This window comes from Drosophila elegans, unplaced genomic scaffold (genome assembly GCF_018152505.1).
Source record: "Drosophila elegans isolate 14027-0461.03 unplaced genomic scaffold, ASM1815250v1 contig_476, whole genome shotgun sequence".
Classification (NCBI taxonomy): Eukaryota; Metazoa; Arthropoda; class Insecta; order Diptera; family Drosophilidae; genus Drosophila; species Drosophila elegans.
In genome coordinates, this window is record NW_024545863.1 from 8,007,615 (window position 1) to 8,022,150 (window position 14,536).

The 14,536-nt window shown below is 43.7% G+C and overlaps 2 protein-coding genes across 6 annotated transcripts in view; one reads left to right on the forward strand and one right to left on the reverse strand.

Moving 5' to 3' along the window:
• Nucleotides 1–14,536, reverse strand: part of LOC108140489 (heterogeneous nuclear ribonucleoprotein R) — a 53,761-nt gene that overhangs the window by 33,526 nt on the left and 5,699 nt on the right. For all 5 annotated transcript variants that reach the window (XM_017263246.2, XM_017263258.2, XM_017263241.2 and 2 more), the window contains exon 2: nucleotides 3,688–3,777. In XM_017263246.2, the coding sequence (XP_017118735.1) occupies nucleotides 3,688–3,777 (90 nt within the window). The remainder of the gene's footprint in view (nucleotides 1–3,687; nucleotides 3,778–14,536) is intronic.
• LOC108140493 (putative mitogen-activated protein kinase kinase kinase 7-like) lies at nucleotides 3,971–5,663 on the forward strand. Its single transcript, XM_017263269.2, has 5 exons — nucleotides 3,971–4,041; nucleotides 4,092–4,406; nucleotides 4,462–4,638; nucleotides 4,696–4,840; nucleotides 5,038–5,663. Exons 1-5 carry the CDS (start codon nucleotides 4,000–4,002, stop codon nucleotides 5,580–5,582), a joined length of 1,224 nt encoding a protein of 407 aa, XP_017118758.1. The 5' UTR covers nucleotides 3,971–3,999; the 3' UTR covers nucleotides 5,583–5,663.

Genomic DNA, 14,536 nt, shown 5'->3' on the forward strand with positions numbered 1-14,536 from the left:
TAATGTGATAGTTTCTGTTTCGCAAGAAATGGTATCTTTTTGTTTTTCAAAAGGAGCTTTTGTTACTGTTTTCCAAGCTTTTAATATTAAACTAGCATTATTCTAATGGACGTTTTTCATATTTTAGTCACCGTTGCGAAACGTTGTTTACCCAAAATCTTAAATGCCAGCCCAGAAACAGGGACAGGATGTGGATGACCAGCCGCAGCGAGGACATCAGCGAACAAGAAAAAAAACGAGCCATGAAGGAAGGAAACTCAATGCGACATTTGCATTTTTAATGCAGACCCACATATAAAACTACGTTTTTTATGAGTTGATTTTGATTTGCTTACTTCTTTTTATATATTTTTTGCATTTGGCCAGCGACTGGTTCTAATTTTTTTCGCTCGCCGTATCCTTTTTTTTCGTTTTCGTTTCATAGCGCTGCGAGAGGCGGTCGCTTGACCATCGTGTCTCGTCCTTTGGCCATTGTCTGTGCCACGGTGTCACCTTCGAGCGGCCAGCAGGATGAGCAGGATCAAGGGGATCAAGGGGATCGAGGGGATAAAAAATGGGAAGGGGCAATAGCCAGAGCGCTGACCACGCAGACAAGACAAAAAGCTAAGCAGAAAAGCACACAACGGGAGGAGCGCAGTATCCTTTTGTGATATATGAGTAAGTTGTACCTGAAGGATATGCGCTGAGCCGTTGAGCACACACAAACTGGAGGCGAGCAGGCTGCACCAACACCATCTCACTGGCACACTATCATCTTTATGCGACTTTGCCTCGGAGTTTATCATTCGATATCGAGCACAGCGTGATTATATTGTGGATGAAAGGGGATGCGGATGCCCATGCGGATGCGGATGAGTATGATGACCGCACCCGTGGCCTGGACACCCTGAAATCCTGCAGAAAGAGAGAGAGAGAGCTCGAGGAGCACCCCTCGATGATCTTCTCGGGTCGCGGTCTTTGTTTTTATGGCCATGGCTGGTGGGAAAATTTATCTAAATTGTCGATGGCGTTCTTTTTTTTTTGCATTTGATTCTTTTGCAAAAAGGATTTCTCTTTCTTTCGTTTTTTTGTCATATTGTGGAATGTTTTGTCGTCACTTTTGGAATGAAGCAGCTATAGCGGCGAAAGCAAAATAAAAAATAGAAGAACGGCGGAATGATGCGCCAGCGGATGGCCAAAGTCCATAAATTAAGCCCGAGGCAGGGACGGAAGGGCAACGCATCTGACAGCGGACGGGATCGATGCGAGGAAGTAGAACAAAAAGCTGGCAATTGGATGAAGGTGTTAAAATATAATGCGCCCTTGTGCCGCATCCTGCCAAGGACCCTTCGATTCGATTCAAGGCGATTGCCGAGGCAACGCTTTGATGTGCCAGAATAAACAGAAGGAGAATTTCCAAAATATTTCCCCAATTAGCTGTCAAAAGGAAAGCGTCGGCGACGGCCACTTGACGTTGCCGGCGGAAAAATCAACAAACTGCGGAAAATTGCTAAAGGATTGCAGAATGTTGTGACACGCAACCTGCAAAAGCATTCGCAATTATTTTTAACGAACGCGTCAAGTGGGTGGCAAGAGGTCCTGGGTCAATGTTCGCCATCGCCATTGCCGTCGCACATCGCGCATACGCCCCGTAGTCTACCCTTTGGAAATTTCTGGGTCAGTACGATCCCAGGCCACCGGATTGCTGGCAAGATTAAGATCCATCGAAAGTAAAACAAGAGCCAGCTGACGCGGCATAAATCTGGGCAACTGCAATCTCAATCGCAGCTGCAACAGCAACTGCAACTGCAACGATTCTCGACGTTCACGCAATCAACGCATTAAATCAATTTTAACTTGGCCTACTTTTGCCTTTCGCCGTTGCATGGGGCGAGTTCTTCTCACCGCGTTGTTTTTATTTTCTAAAACAAAAGGCAGAACTGCCGACCCTTGCAACGAGCAATGCATTGCAACACAGCAGCAACATAGCAGCAGAAGCAACAGCCGTGCAGCTTGCACATGGCACAGCCTGGGAAACCGGGAAGATGCAGGCAAGGATTCGGAGGGAGACCTCTTCGACGGCGGAGGAGGGACGACGAGGACGGTCCCGGCCCATTGAAATGCAATCTGCGCACACATGGCGACGACAACAGCGCTTATAGTTCGCCCGCTTGTACTATATTTACGGATATTTTGAACGTGGTTAAAGTGCAAGAACGCGTTTTTGTCGCCGCCAAATGAATACGAAATTTCTCACCTACATTACCAAGCTAAGGTCCCACTACCTTCATGAATCACGTTTCAGATGGTGTGCATTTGCTTTTAGACAGTTTCGTTTACATATTTTAGTTTTTGCTATAATAGCTTGGCTGGGTTCACTGAACTTTGTGAAATGTGTGCAGAAATAAAATGCGTACTGCAAATTGTACTCAAGGAAATAATATCCAATTTTTGTATGGCTTAAGTTTCCAGTTCTGGTATAAATATGTACAAATTCAATATTTTTCCATCTGCAAAAACGAAGTAATTTAAAGATTTATTTTAAGCCCACCTCGAAGCTTACGAGTCATTATCGTCAGAGAAAAGAATATCCCTGAATGTGGCGAAAGCTGTCGACCGAAGGATATCATATCATCGACATCCGAGCGCAGCATTTTAAGTCGTTTTTTTCCATAACCAAAACCCCTCTTTTGCTTGCTCACATAACCGCTCGGCATTGCAAAATATTACATGGCTATTTACTTAACCTATTAATTCCGCAGTCGAAAAAATGATGCGGCGAGGTGCTGACATGGCAAAGGGCTAACCAGAAACGGTGGCACAACCAGGAGGCCCAGGCCAGGATACCAGAACGCCAGAACGCCAGAAAGCCAGAACACAGGCAGCCGGCAAATATGCGAAACGTGGCGCGAAGAGCATGCTCAAGTGCCATGTACTTGCATTTGCATTATGTAAACTCACTGGGGCCCAGGCCATTCTACCATCCAGCCAAACTTGTTACACAGAAAGAATAAGACATATAATAAAATATAGTATAATATATACTATTTTAAGCAATTTACCCATTTGGCAAGTCTGGAATAAAAACGATGAATAAAAACTATGCTAAATATGCTTTATGATTGTATATCAACAGTGGCTAGATGAATTGAATATTATTTTTTTACGTGTACCGACTTACCAGTGAGCAGGCAGCCTGCCAAGTGAAGTGGGCATGTGGTTTACATAAGTCTGGGACTGGGACTGTGACTGAGACCCGGACTTATATCGAGGCAGGGACTGGACCTACACCAACAAAAGTGTGGGCAAAGGCTGGCTGAAAACGAAAGGAGTGCAAGGAACTTTGTGCCGGCGGCGCAAACTAATGAAGAGCAACTGCTATCGGGCGCTTTATGTAACCGTAGACATTGGTGTAATTCAAGCAGGCCACGGCATCAGCGTGTAATGCGAGATCCAGATGGGCAGGTCTGCCAACATAAACAGCATGGAACAGCTATAAGCTCACCCAGCAGAAGGGCCTTAAAGGGCCATCAGGATGCTAGCCAGCTTTTGCCAGGCGAAACAACTACTTACACAACAGTAAAATGTACATAAAATATATAAAAATATATTTAATTAAACCTTTGTATTATCATAATGTACCTTTCCCCCCAAAGGTTTTAATTTAAATATAGACCTATTTTATATATGTTAAACTATAGCACTTACCCCTTTCAAGCTGTCCCGATGGGCTGGCTAATGACGAGTACAATTCCGGGCTGAAATTCCGATACGAATCTCGGCCAAAGTTGTGGGAAACTGCAAGAAAAAGAAATCAAAGAAACAATTAAATTGTTTTAACATTTAATCTCACCTAGAAAACAGAGATTGATAAGGGACGATTCAGAGAAATATAAATTTGGATCGTATCGTAGATAAGAGGTCTTTATCGCACTTAGCTAACAGTTAAGCATATACACAATAGCGGCTGCCATTCAGTACTTAAAAATCATTTCAACTCGAACCAACTGATTGCTGAAGATGGCTGAAAAGGTTGATTTCGCAGATTTGGAGCTGAGCAGGGTGAGTCATACTTGCAATTTGGTTCGGGATTAATCGTTGCCGATTTTCAGAAGAGACTTGGAGCCGGAGCCGGTGGTGAGGTTCGGATGGCCAAATGGAAGGACCAGGAAATCGCGGTGAAGGTGTGCGAATTTCTGACTAACTCGCTTAAGAAAAACGCAGAAAGGGAAATCACACATTTGTCGAGAATAGACCATGAAAACGTTATCAAGGTGTTCGGCACTGCCAGCGATGACGACACTAACACCAACTACTTGCTGATGGAGTATCTGGAGGAAGGGTCTCTACACGATTTTCTCTACGCCGACAATCAGAGGGAGTATACGGTGGAGCAGGCCGTGCGCTGGGCATTTCAATGCGCCAAGGTAAGGAATAGGGTCGCCTATACCCCACCCATTGCTTATGTGACCCATTTTGCAGGGTCTAGCTCACTTGCATTCGATGGAGCGACCGGTGTTCCATCGGGATATAAAGCCGCAGAATTTGCTACTGACTAATCAGTTTGAGAACCTGAAAATTTGCGACTTCGGTTTGGCAACGGATATGTCCAATAACAAGTCGGATATGCGAGGTACCCCAAGATATATGGCCCCAGAGGTGCGTAGACCGAGTAGGTTTGCCAACATATCATTAACTAGCACCTTCTAAGTACAGGTGTTTAAGGATAAAAAGTACACGGATAAATGCGATGTGTACAGCTTGGGAATAGTGATCTGGGAGATAATGTCGCGAAAACGTCCCTATTTTCATTTGGAGAATCCGGAAAATGAATTCGCCATCTTGAGTGCTGTTGAAATGGGTAAGAAATAGAGTTCTATTTATAATATATTATAATATTATATAGCTGTTTCAAGATAATCAAAAGTCTTGACGTTACTGCATTTATATTTTAATAATTTAAAGCTTTATATTATGATTATCAACTAAGAATAGGGTTTGAAGTGCAACAACTATTTTTCTAGCAAAATATAATAATTTATATAAATCGCTTTTCAGGCGAGCGCCCAAAAATGGATGCAGTGAGATCCGATTGCTGGAATGGCATCAAGCATTTGATAGAATGTTGTGTGGATCCAGATCCCGATCGACGCCCCTCCATGCAGCGGATTGAGGAGTACCTGGGCGATGTGTGCGTCGGCGGGCAATACGAGGACTTCGTCCACATCCTGGACGATGACTCCGTGGCCGTGGTGACCTTCCACAAGGATGAGTCCGGCAATCGCAGCATAATGCGCGTCGATCTATGGCGCAGGCATTGGCGCTCGGTCCGCATGACCTTTCCGATTGTGCAGCGGGAAGCGGAGCGATTGGGAAAGGTCATCGCTCGCGAAACGGTGAGAGCGGCCGGGGATGTGGGCACGGAGACGGCCAGGGCGGCCCACGATGTCGAGCGGGAGACGCGCCGGGCGGAGAGGGACACCGAGCGGGAGGTCTCGAGGGGGGCCCACGATGGCGAGCGGGAGACGCGCCGGGCGGCCCAGGATGTGGGTCGCGAAACTGGACGGGCGTTCAACAAACTGAAGAAGAAGCTGCGCTTCTAAGCGCCGTACATGAAATATGATTATTAATTCGTTATGCTAATGTGCGGGGAATGATTAATAAAGCCGACTGCATGCGGAGAGTCCTTCCATAGCAACCCCTTCACAACGTCCGATGCCGATGTCGATGCAAATGCAAATGCAAACTGCAAGGGGTAGGCCTATGAAAAGCTTAGACTGCATTAAGCACGAAGGATAAGGAATACGGACGGAACGGTAGGGATGTGAAGGATGTGATGTGATGTGATGTGAACAACAGCCAGGATGACGGGCCATAAGGACGATGGCGATGGCGATGACAGCGACGCTGAGGGGTGGAGGTGGAGTACAGTATGTACCAAGCGGTGCATTGCTGCTCCTGGCACAGCGCGACTCCTTGGCGTTCTTTGCATTGTTTTTCTCTTTCCATATATGTTATACCACACATGCCACACATCATATGCCCCTGGTTGTGTGTGTGTGTGTGTGTGTGTGTGTGCGTGTATGTGTGACCGGAAACTGCCATTTAAAGTGCATTTTGGAGAGTCGCTCAGTCAGAAGAGAAACGGAGCGAGCTAAGTGAAAAGAAGAATTCTCCCCTTCGCATTCCCCATTTTTTCCTGGCCTCGCTGTTGTTTTTGCATGCAAGCTGTAGAAGCAGAGAGCTCCTTTTGTGAGCGGTCCTTCAGGCCCTCAGTCCAACAGCCCCTTGCCCCGCCCCATAAGAAAGCCTCCTCCGTCACCACCAACACGTGTAATCCAACTCCTTTTAATTACATTCAATACCCCGTCCACAAATGTCGTCGTCGTCGTCGTTGTCCGTCTGCTCCAAGGTGTTGGCAGCCACGTTTTGTTTTGTTTTGTTTTGCATTATTATTTTAACCTTCTGTCCAAATATCGATTTTCAGGTGCAGCAGATCCCAGGTCCAGCTTTTGTAAGCTCAACGAGGTGTTAAAACATTTAGTAAGAGATTGGCTGTAGAGGTCCCGACGACCAGCATGCAAAATGCAATCAAGTGACACTAATCTCGATCGGGAGATCATATTTGCACAAACTGCATTGGGCTTCACTTGGCACGGAGCTGCAATCTGCAGATACTGCACTTCATCACTGCAGTAAGCTGAGATGCGATGCGATAAAAAGGGAGGAATAAGAATAGCCAGCAGATTAATTAGACCCTACTAAAGATAATCAAAAGGTTAATTTCATACAAAGAATTATATTTAATCCTTTAAAAGATAGAAAATATGTTCAACACAGGACAAACTGTTTGTATAACCCTTTCAAAAAAAATTATTCAAATCTTTTTCGATTATTTTACATAAACTTGTTTCCTGCTGGGAAGAAAATGGTACTTTTCCCATGTATTTTTGTATTTAAACGGGCATTAAGACTTGGGAAGTACAAACAGTTAATTCTTTTACACATTTAAATAAAGATGGTTCTAGGTTCTGGTTTTCCGCTTCGTATCTTTTAACCACATTTAGTCAAACCCTTTTATCAAAGGGTCGCATATAAGTATCAGCAGGCGAGCGAGTTTATACTAGGCAACCTATTCATTATCCTTCCCATTAAATTGCCGTGTCCGCCCCTCTGCATCCCGCCCACGTTTAATCCCTGGACAAAAACAAAAACAAGAACAAAACTAAAGGGAACTTTAAACGTTCACGCTTGGCTTGGTCTCAAGAATCGCTCTGGGCCCCCTACTTGAGCCATTTGCCGGCAGACAGGTCAGGCCAACCAGCGTTTTCAGAGGAATAGGTCAGTACGGCCGAGTGAGTATTTTCGAGTGCATGCGAGTGTGCCACTGTGTGTTATATGTTGTATGTTACATGTTATACGTTGGTTGTGCGAGTGCATTCCAAGTTTCAAGTGTACTATATATGTGTGTTGTAATAATTTGCGAGCTGAAACAAAGGCGGAATGGGAACGCGACTGGCAGCACATGCTGCCACTTTGGATAAGTGCCGCAGGACTTGGCTGTACATTATGTGTAATGAGACCGCTCGCCCCGTGCACTCTTCCTCATCCCCGATCACTTCCCGCTCTACCGCTATGCAGTCGGCCTCACACCGCAGCGGGGTCAATGACAGCCGAGAAGGTCAAACACACGCACACACTTGGCGAAAAACTAGAACACAGCAGTTCAGTAACTATCAACACAATCACAGAATCGGTTGAGAATCGGTTGTTACACTGCCATCAATTAGATAATACTAATTGTCCAAGCCCAATATCCGCTAGTCCTGCTAAAAGCTGTCACCAAAAGCGATTTTTAAGAGCTCATAGCATGCAAACTCAAAAAAAATGTTGAATACCATCTCATATCATTGGAAAATAGCTAAGTTATATTTCAAAAACTACATTGAGGTCACCAAAAAAATTGCTAATTACAATTAATGAAGCTATATACATCACAACATTGCAGATCTTATTGTCCTTAAGTTAAATATTAAAGTTTTCAATTTAAATGCTAGGGCATGAGAAAAATCAATGTATTTATTATTGTAGTATTTATCACATGAAATGCAGAGGTTGAAAACGGCAAAAAAAGCCAGGTTTTTCGAGCACCTACTAGTGAAAAAGAGTTATGAGCCAGTGTTTAATGTTTCTCCTTGTGTCGACAACTGAAAGTAGTGCGCAAACGGAGTGGCGGCAGGATATAGCAGATGAACGACTTCAATTTTACACGCAGAGGTCAAACTTGGAGCGGGACCGGTGATTAATGTCACCCAAACCTCTCGACATCTGCTGGATAAAGTATCTCCTAGATAAATCTCAATACCAACGACCCCCGCCCCCTGCTGCCGTCCAAAAATGCTGGGGCAGCTGACGAATCGTACGAAATGTACTTCCGCTGCAAGTTTCGCTTCGCCTTTTTGCATTGCTGTACTCGCGTTGCTGAATCTAAATCTTAATCGGAATCTGAATTTGAATCTGAATCGGATTCAGGATCTGAGGCCGCGGCTGACCAGAGAGTAGGAAATCTTTTGTAATCGTGCGATAACCCCGGCGAGTGCAGAACTTGAAACTCAACCCTTAAGCGGAGTCTGGAACAATGCCAGCAGTGAGCAGTGAGCAGTGAGTAGTGAGCGGCGAACGGCAACTGCAATGCAAATGCATGTCCAGCCTAGCAGGATGCCAGGCAGTCGAATCGGATCCAGGCAGGTCCTTGCCGGCAATTAGAACAACACAAGCGATTGCCCAGGCCTTCCTCCACTTTTTTTTTTGTTTTTTTGTTTATTTACATACACACATCGGAATGGCATTATACTACGAATAATGGCGCAGGGATCGGGCGGTTCCTGCGATGCATTCTGCATTCCCATTGTGCTCGCAAAGCAGCGAGTCCTTTTTGCCGCGGCCACGCCGTGTCTTTTGTGCCGGTCAATAAGCCCCTGCCCTCCTGGTGGTGGGGATGCATTGACCGACAGAGGACATCGAACGGGGCGCGGTTCGAAATGCATAACAAGCCGCAGAAAGGAGCGAAGCCATTTGCATTGTGCCATCGCACAGGGACAGGAAGCCGGATAGGCCAGAGATGAAATTAATACGCATAAATTACATGGCGGATACGCGATGAGCAGCCCTGGGAAAATCCCAGACTGCCTCCAACTGGGCAGTCCGTCTGCAACAGATACCTCCAGCCCCGGAATGATCATCGTTGCTTTTCAAGTAGTTCATAGCAAGCCCTAATTAAAAGTCTCGGCGTTCGGATTTAAACATTTTGCAAATAGGACAAACGACACAAGTTTGTGCACAATGCAAAAGTTTGCGATGGTAAAAATAGCGGGTGCACTGGAAAAATTAGCGGGCGTTTACTATTGCTTTTATGCACTTGCATTATGTTAGGAATAAACATTCTAAATGTATATAAATGTATGAATATTCATACAATTAAAATTAAACAAAATTTGTGAGGTTTAAAAATAATCAACTAACGTATACTGTGACAATCCCTTAAGTCTAGTTATGACTTATTTAAATATTTAAATTTTTGTCATAAAATATATAAAATTTAAGATTCGATAAAACTATACAAACTTTTAATGAATCTTACCCAATTTCAATTAATGGCAATCCAATATATGTATTAATATTGATTTATATAATGATTGGATGGATTGGTTGAAGTTTAAAATATATAAATTGATGTACATTTTTCACTGCCATGTAGGCGCTGGGAAAATGTGGCCACTTAGGGCTTTGCAGCAGGTAACGTGAAAACTGTTTGCCAACTGAGGCACAGGAAGTCGCCTGGATAGAACAGGATAGAGACGGCTAGAGCGGTGAATCGAAGCGGAAGGGGAAGGGGAGGGGACCAGGACACCACCGACTGCAATTTGCTGAGACTTCAGAACTCAGAAACGCTGCTGCTTGTCGGCCATTCCCTTTCCGGTTGTGCTTGGCAACTTTTGCTATTGTCGTAGGTCCTCGAAACGGGAGCAGGACAAGTCAAAGAACCAACAGCCGTCTGGCTAGGCCACTTGCCCCGCAGCTAGCCAAAGGAACCTGCCGCAGGACTCGGGATCCGACGGCACACACGCCATATGCGCAGAAGGACAACAATTGAATTACAAAATTATTTGCTGCTGCTGTCGTCGTCGTTCTCGTTTTCGTTTTCGTCCTCATCCTCGTCCTCGCCCTCGTCGTTCTTCGACGGACAAAACTAGTTGTACATTGGCGGGGCGGCCAGACAGGATCGAAAGGAGCAGGGGGCAAGGATTCCCTCAAGTGGCTCTTGGCCGGGGCCGAGGACATGTTTTCTAAAACGGAAATTAGGTGACAGGACGAGCCGAACAAGCGGGCTTTTGGTTCTTGTCGACATCGTCTTGGGTCAACTTTAATTGCCGCTTTGTTCGGGCTGGCACACTCGCAAAAATAATAAGGACTAATAACTATTGAAAAAATATATTTGTCGTTTTGAAAAATTATTAGAAAACCAACGTTTTATTAAAAATTAAATAGAATTAAAAAAAAATTAAAATTTGTAATCCGAAATGTATAACTTTACCCAAGCTTAATTTAAACATCACTACTATTCTTCAAAATTGATGGAAAATTAAAAACAATTCAAAAATAGAAAATGGCGGCACTAAACTAGGGTCTAGCATGGGTCAAGTTTTAAGTCTATAGTCTGGCTAATATTTAGGCCAACCATCACCGCCTTCTCATGATCATTCCATGGCTCAGGAAACAATAGTACCTTTCGCAGCTCAGTTAAATGAGTACCAAACGTATATCTTCGGCAAACACAGTGACAATTAACGCTTCTCGGGTTGCCCGATAACACTTGGGGGCCTTAGAAAATCCAGAGAGCGCAGAGTTATACACTTAGTATCTGTAGATGTATCTGTATCTGTATCTGCGAGTGGGCCGCATTTGTATCTCTCAGACTGTCTGGCTGAGCGAGCGTGCGAGAGTCGCGTGTGCAATGCTGCAAAAATGTTCAAATTCATTGCTTTTAGCTATATATTTTTTGCTTTTTTTTTTATTGCGTTTTTGGTTTGGGTTATCGTCTGGCAACGGCAATCATAACAGCCAGGGGCGTAGAGGGGGGGTGCCAAGGGGGGCCAGACCAGCACCAGCACCAGCACCAGCACCAGCAGCAGCAGCAGCAGCAGCAGCAGCAGCAGTACCAGTACCATCGCGTATACAAAACAAAATGATGCAGAAAAGCGAGAGGTGCGGCGTGTTTCGAGGATGACGAAAACTGAAACGAGCCAAACGCACGAAGACTCCGCCGATTTTGTTTTCTGCTGCATGAGGATTCACTCGAGGACTGCGAGGAGGAGGTGGGCATGGTAAGCGGCAAAGGGGCAACGGGTAAGGGGCAGGGGCAGGCAAACAGCCAGCCAGGCAGCGACGACGTCGACGACTTTGTGGATTTTGATTCTGGGTCATTCACCCTTGACAAAAAACATTTTTGCTCTGTGTTAGGCCGCTTTTGTATGCGGTGTTGCTGCCGTTTGCCTTGCTTTGTTGCTGCTGTTGCTGTTGCTGCTGCTGCTGCTGCTGCTGATTGCTGACGTACAGGCATCCACATTTGAACTCCACCACACTCCACTTGATTTCGCCCGGGATCGGATCGGATTGGATCGAATGAAAATGAAAAATCGCATTCGGAGATGCTTTGCATATGCCCAAATGTCCAAATGTCCAAATATCCGAGTCCAAGTGCGGACACTCCCTGTCCGCGTCCGTTTGTCCGGTTCTCTTGTCATTGTCCGGCATTGTCTACCGCTCGCTTTTGTTTTATTATATTTACGCCCAGCCATTTCGGTTTGATTTTGTTTAAATCGTTGTCCGTTGTCTGGCATTCTAAGATGTTTTTTCGTCTTGGTTTTCTGTGTTTATCTCGTCGCTGCGCTTTTTGTTTGGCTGGTTTTTTGAACCCTCGCCTTGATTTAGAAGGCAACAAAATAATGAGCACACAAAATGGAAACCATTTTTGATAAATATTATCGCAAATTTTTCTGCAACACAATAAACGAAAACAAGCGACTCTCGATCATCACGAACAGGGTAAAAATATTTATTTAGAATGTTGCGAGTTCAAAGAACGCTTATCTTCGAGTTTATTGCTCTTTAAAATAACGATTTGAAATAGCATTTGTTTTATATCTTTAGAATGTTTAAAATGAGTAACAAAGTGGACGCGATAAGCACAATTTCAAAGGACTAAAGGCTTTTGTTTTGTTCCATCAGTTTCTGTCAAACTTTCAAATATCCCGACTTGTTCAATCCCTAGTCGGCAAACTTTTGATGCCCTGGCACATGGCCGAATTAAAACGTTATCTGCCATGCAACGCTGCCAAATCTCCTGGCTCCGCTGCTCCATGCAACATCATCCAATAGTCCTGCCCCCGAAAAACTCTCTCCGCCAGTTGGCACAAAGCAATTGCCATGGCCATTTACGACTGCAACAACAACGGCTGAATTTACACAACAATCAATTTCAGTAGCCGGTGTTAGCGAAAACAAAGACCGAATGGGCCAACTAAAACAAAACACAGGAGAGCTGCGAAATGAGGCCAAAACCAAGTAACGGCACACTAAAAGAAAACTATTATTTATAATAACATAAGTTAAATTAAGGAAACTAAAAAAGAGAGAGAAAAGTTATTAAAGTTTGTTTTCAATAAAAATGAAAGCTTTTCAGAAGACTTTTTTAGAAATTTATTAAACATCAGTGTCTGCTTTACTGAAGTTTCTGTAACATCTTTCAGAAACCAACAAGCAAAGCGTTGATTTTTTTTTTTTCAAAAAGTGATAAAAGGGTTACTCAAAAATATTTAATAAATATTTTGAACAGTTTTATGATTCTCAAGCAGATTTAAATTATTAGCAGTAAATGATTTTTTTGTTGATAGAATTATTTTTAGAAATAAATTTCTTTCGATATATGTTAAAGTATCTTGATATCGAATATTAAAAAATTATCATATCATTTTATAAAATCGAGTGGATATTTTGTTTTGTGCAATTTTGTGATTCCCACATGCAAAATAAAACAGTGCAAGTGGCGCGTAGATTTATCTGCATTATGCCACACCGACACACAGGTACATATACAGATACACCCACACTTACGGAAATGTCAGTCGACAAACTGGAAATTATGTTTGTGTCGAATTTTAGTTTTGTCGGCCAGGAGGATCCCTCTGTAATCCAACTGGCAAAAAAGCGACTGGCCCGGGGAAAACAAAGGCAAAACAAGAACGACAGGTGTAATAAATAACCCTGGCGAAATGGCCAGTACGTGGACGCAGCAATGTAATGGAAAGTGGTGCAATGCGAGTGCCGAGATGGAGGAGGGTCAACCAAGGGGTCACTCAGCTCGTCCACTAATTCGTGTCATTTAGCGCAGGTGGTGACAGAGGACGAGCAAGAGGGGCAGGAAAAGGAGTGGAGCAGGAGGAGCCGGAGGAGCAGGATGCGGAGCAGTAGGAGCAGGGTGACCACAACAGATTGACGCTGAACGATAGCGCCAGGAAATGGCTATTGCTCTTGCTCTTTCTCTTGCTTTTGCTCCAGGGATGAAAGCCACAAGCTGTGACCACAGCCGCAAAGTTGCCAAAATAGGTGCTCTGGGTGCTGGCTGACCTGAATCTGGATTAATTCAATCCCTATCAGAAGGGGCTTCAATAATTCAGGAGGGGCGTTGCACAGCGACGTAGCCAGAAGGTCATGTGGAGAAACTTAGCCTAATGTTTATATTATCTGAATTTGTATATTGTGTACATTTAAAAAAGAAATACATTTAATTAATTTTATCTGGGTATCTAGAATTATAAATTTGTACCTTTGTTATTTGCCCAAAAGTTGTTGATAATATTACCATATACTCTTAGATTTATATCTTTTAAAATTTGTATGCTTGGCTCAACCTCAAATCTACAAATAAAAATCTATTTCTGTAGTTTTTCACAATATTTGCCTATTAACTTATTAATAAATTAAAATTTACTTTTGTAAAAATGAAGTTGGCAGCACCAAATTATTTTTTATTTCAATATTAAAAAAATTAATTAACAGTCTTGAATTTATTTGCCAAAAATTGAATTTCAAACTTTATAAAACCCCTTTGAAATATGTACTCTACGCCCCTGAACGTTTTAATGTAATTTTCTGGAGAAGGAGCATATCAATTCTAGCCAGTATGGAAATCCTGGCAAATGCCATTTTAAATTAATGAACCATGTGCCAGCCGTTACCGCACTAAAATTCCCATTAAACTAACTAAAACGAATGTTAACGTCAGCCCTTTTGGCCAATTTCCATTTTTGGCCAGGTTCCAAGAGCATGCTGCTGTCAATTCTATCCCACATAGAAGGCCTAAAGTTTAATAAACTTTTGAATTTACTGAACTTTCCCCCCTTTTGTCAACAGACCCACCGGTTCGATAACTCAACCAGTTCGATAATCGATAATGGAATCGGTCCGCTCACCCGCACATGATTGGTCGCTTTGCAAC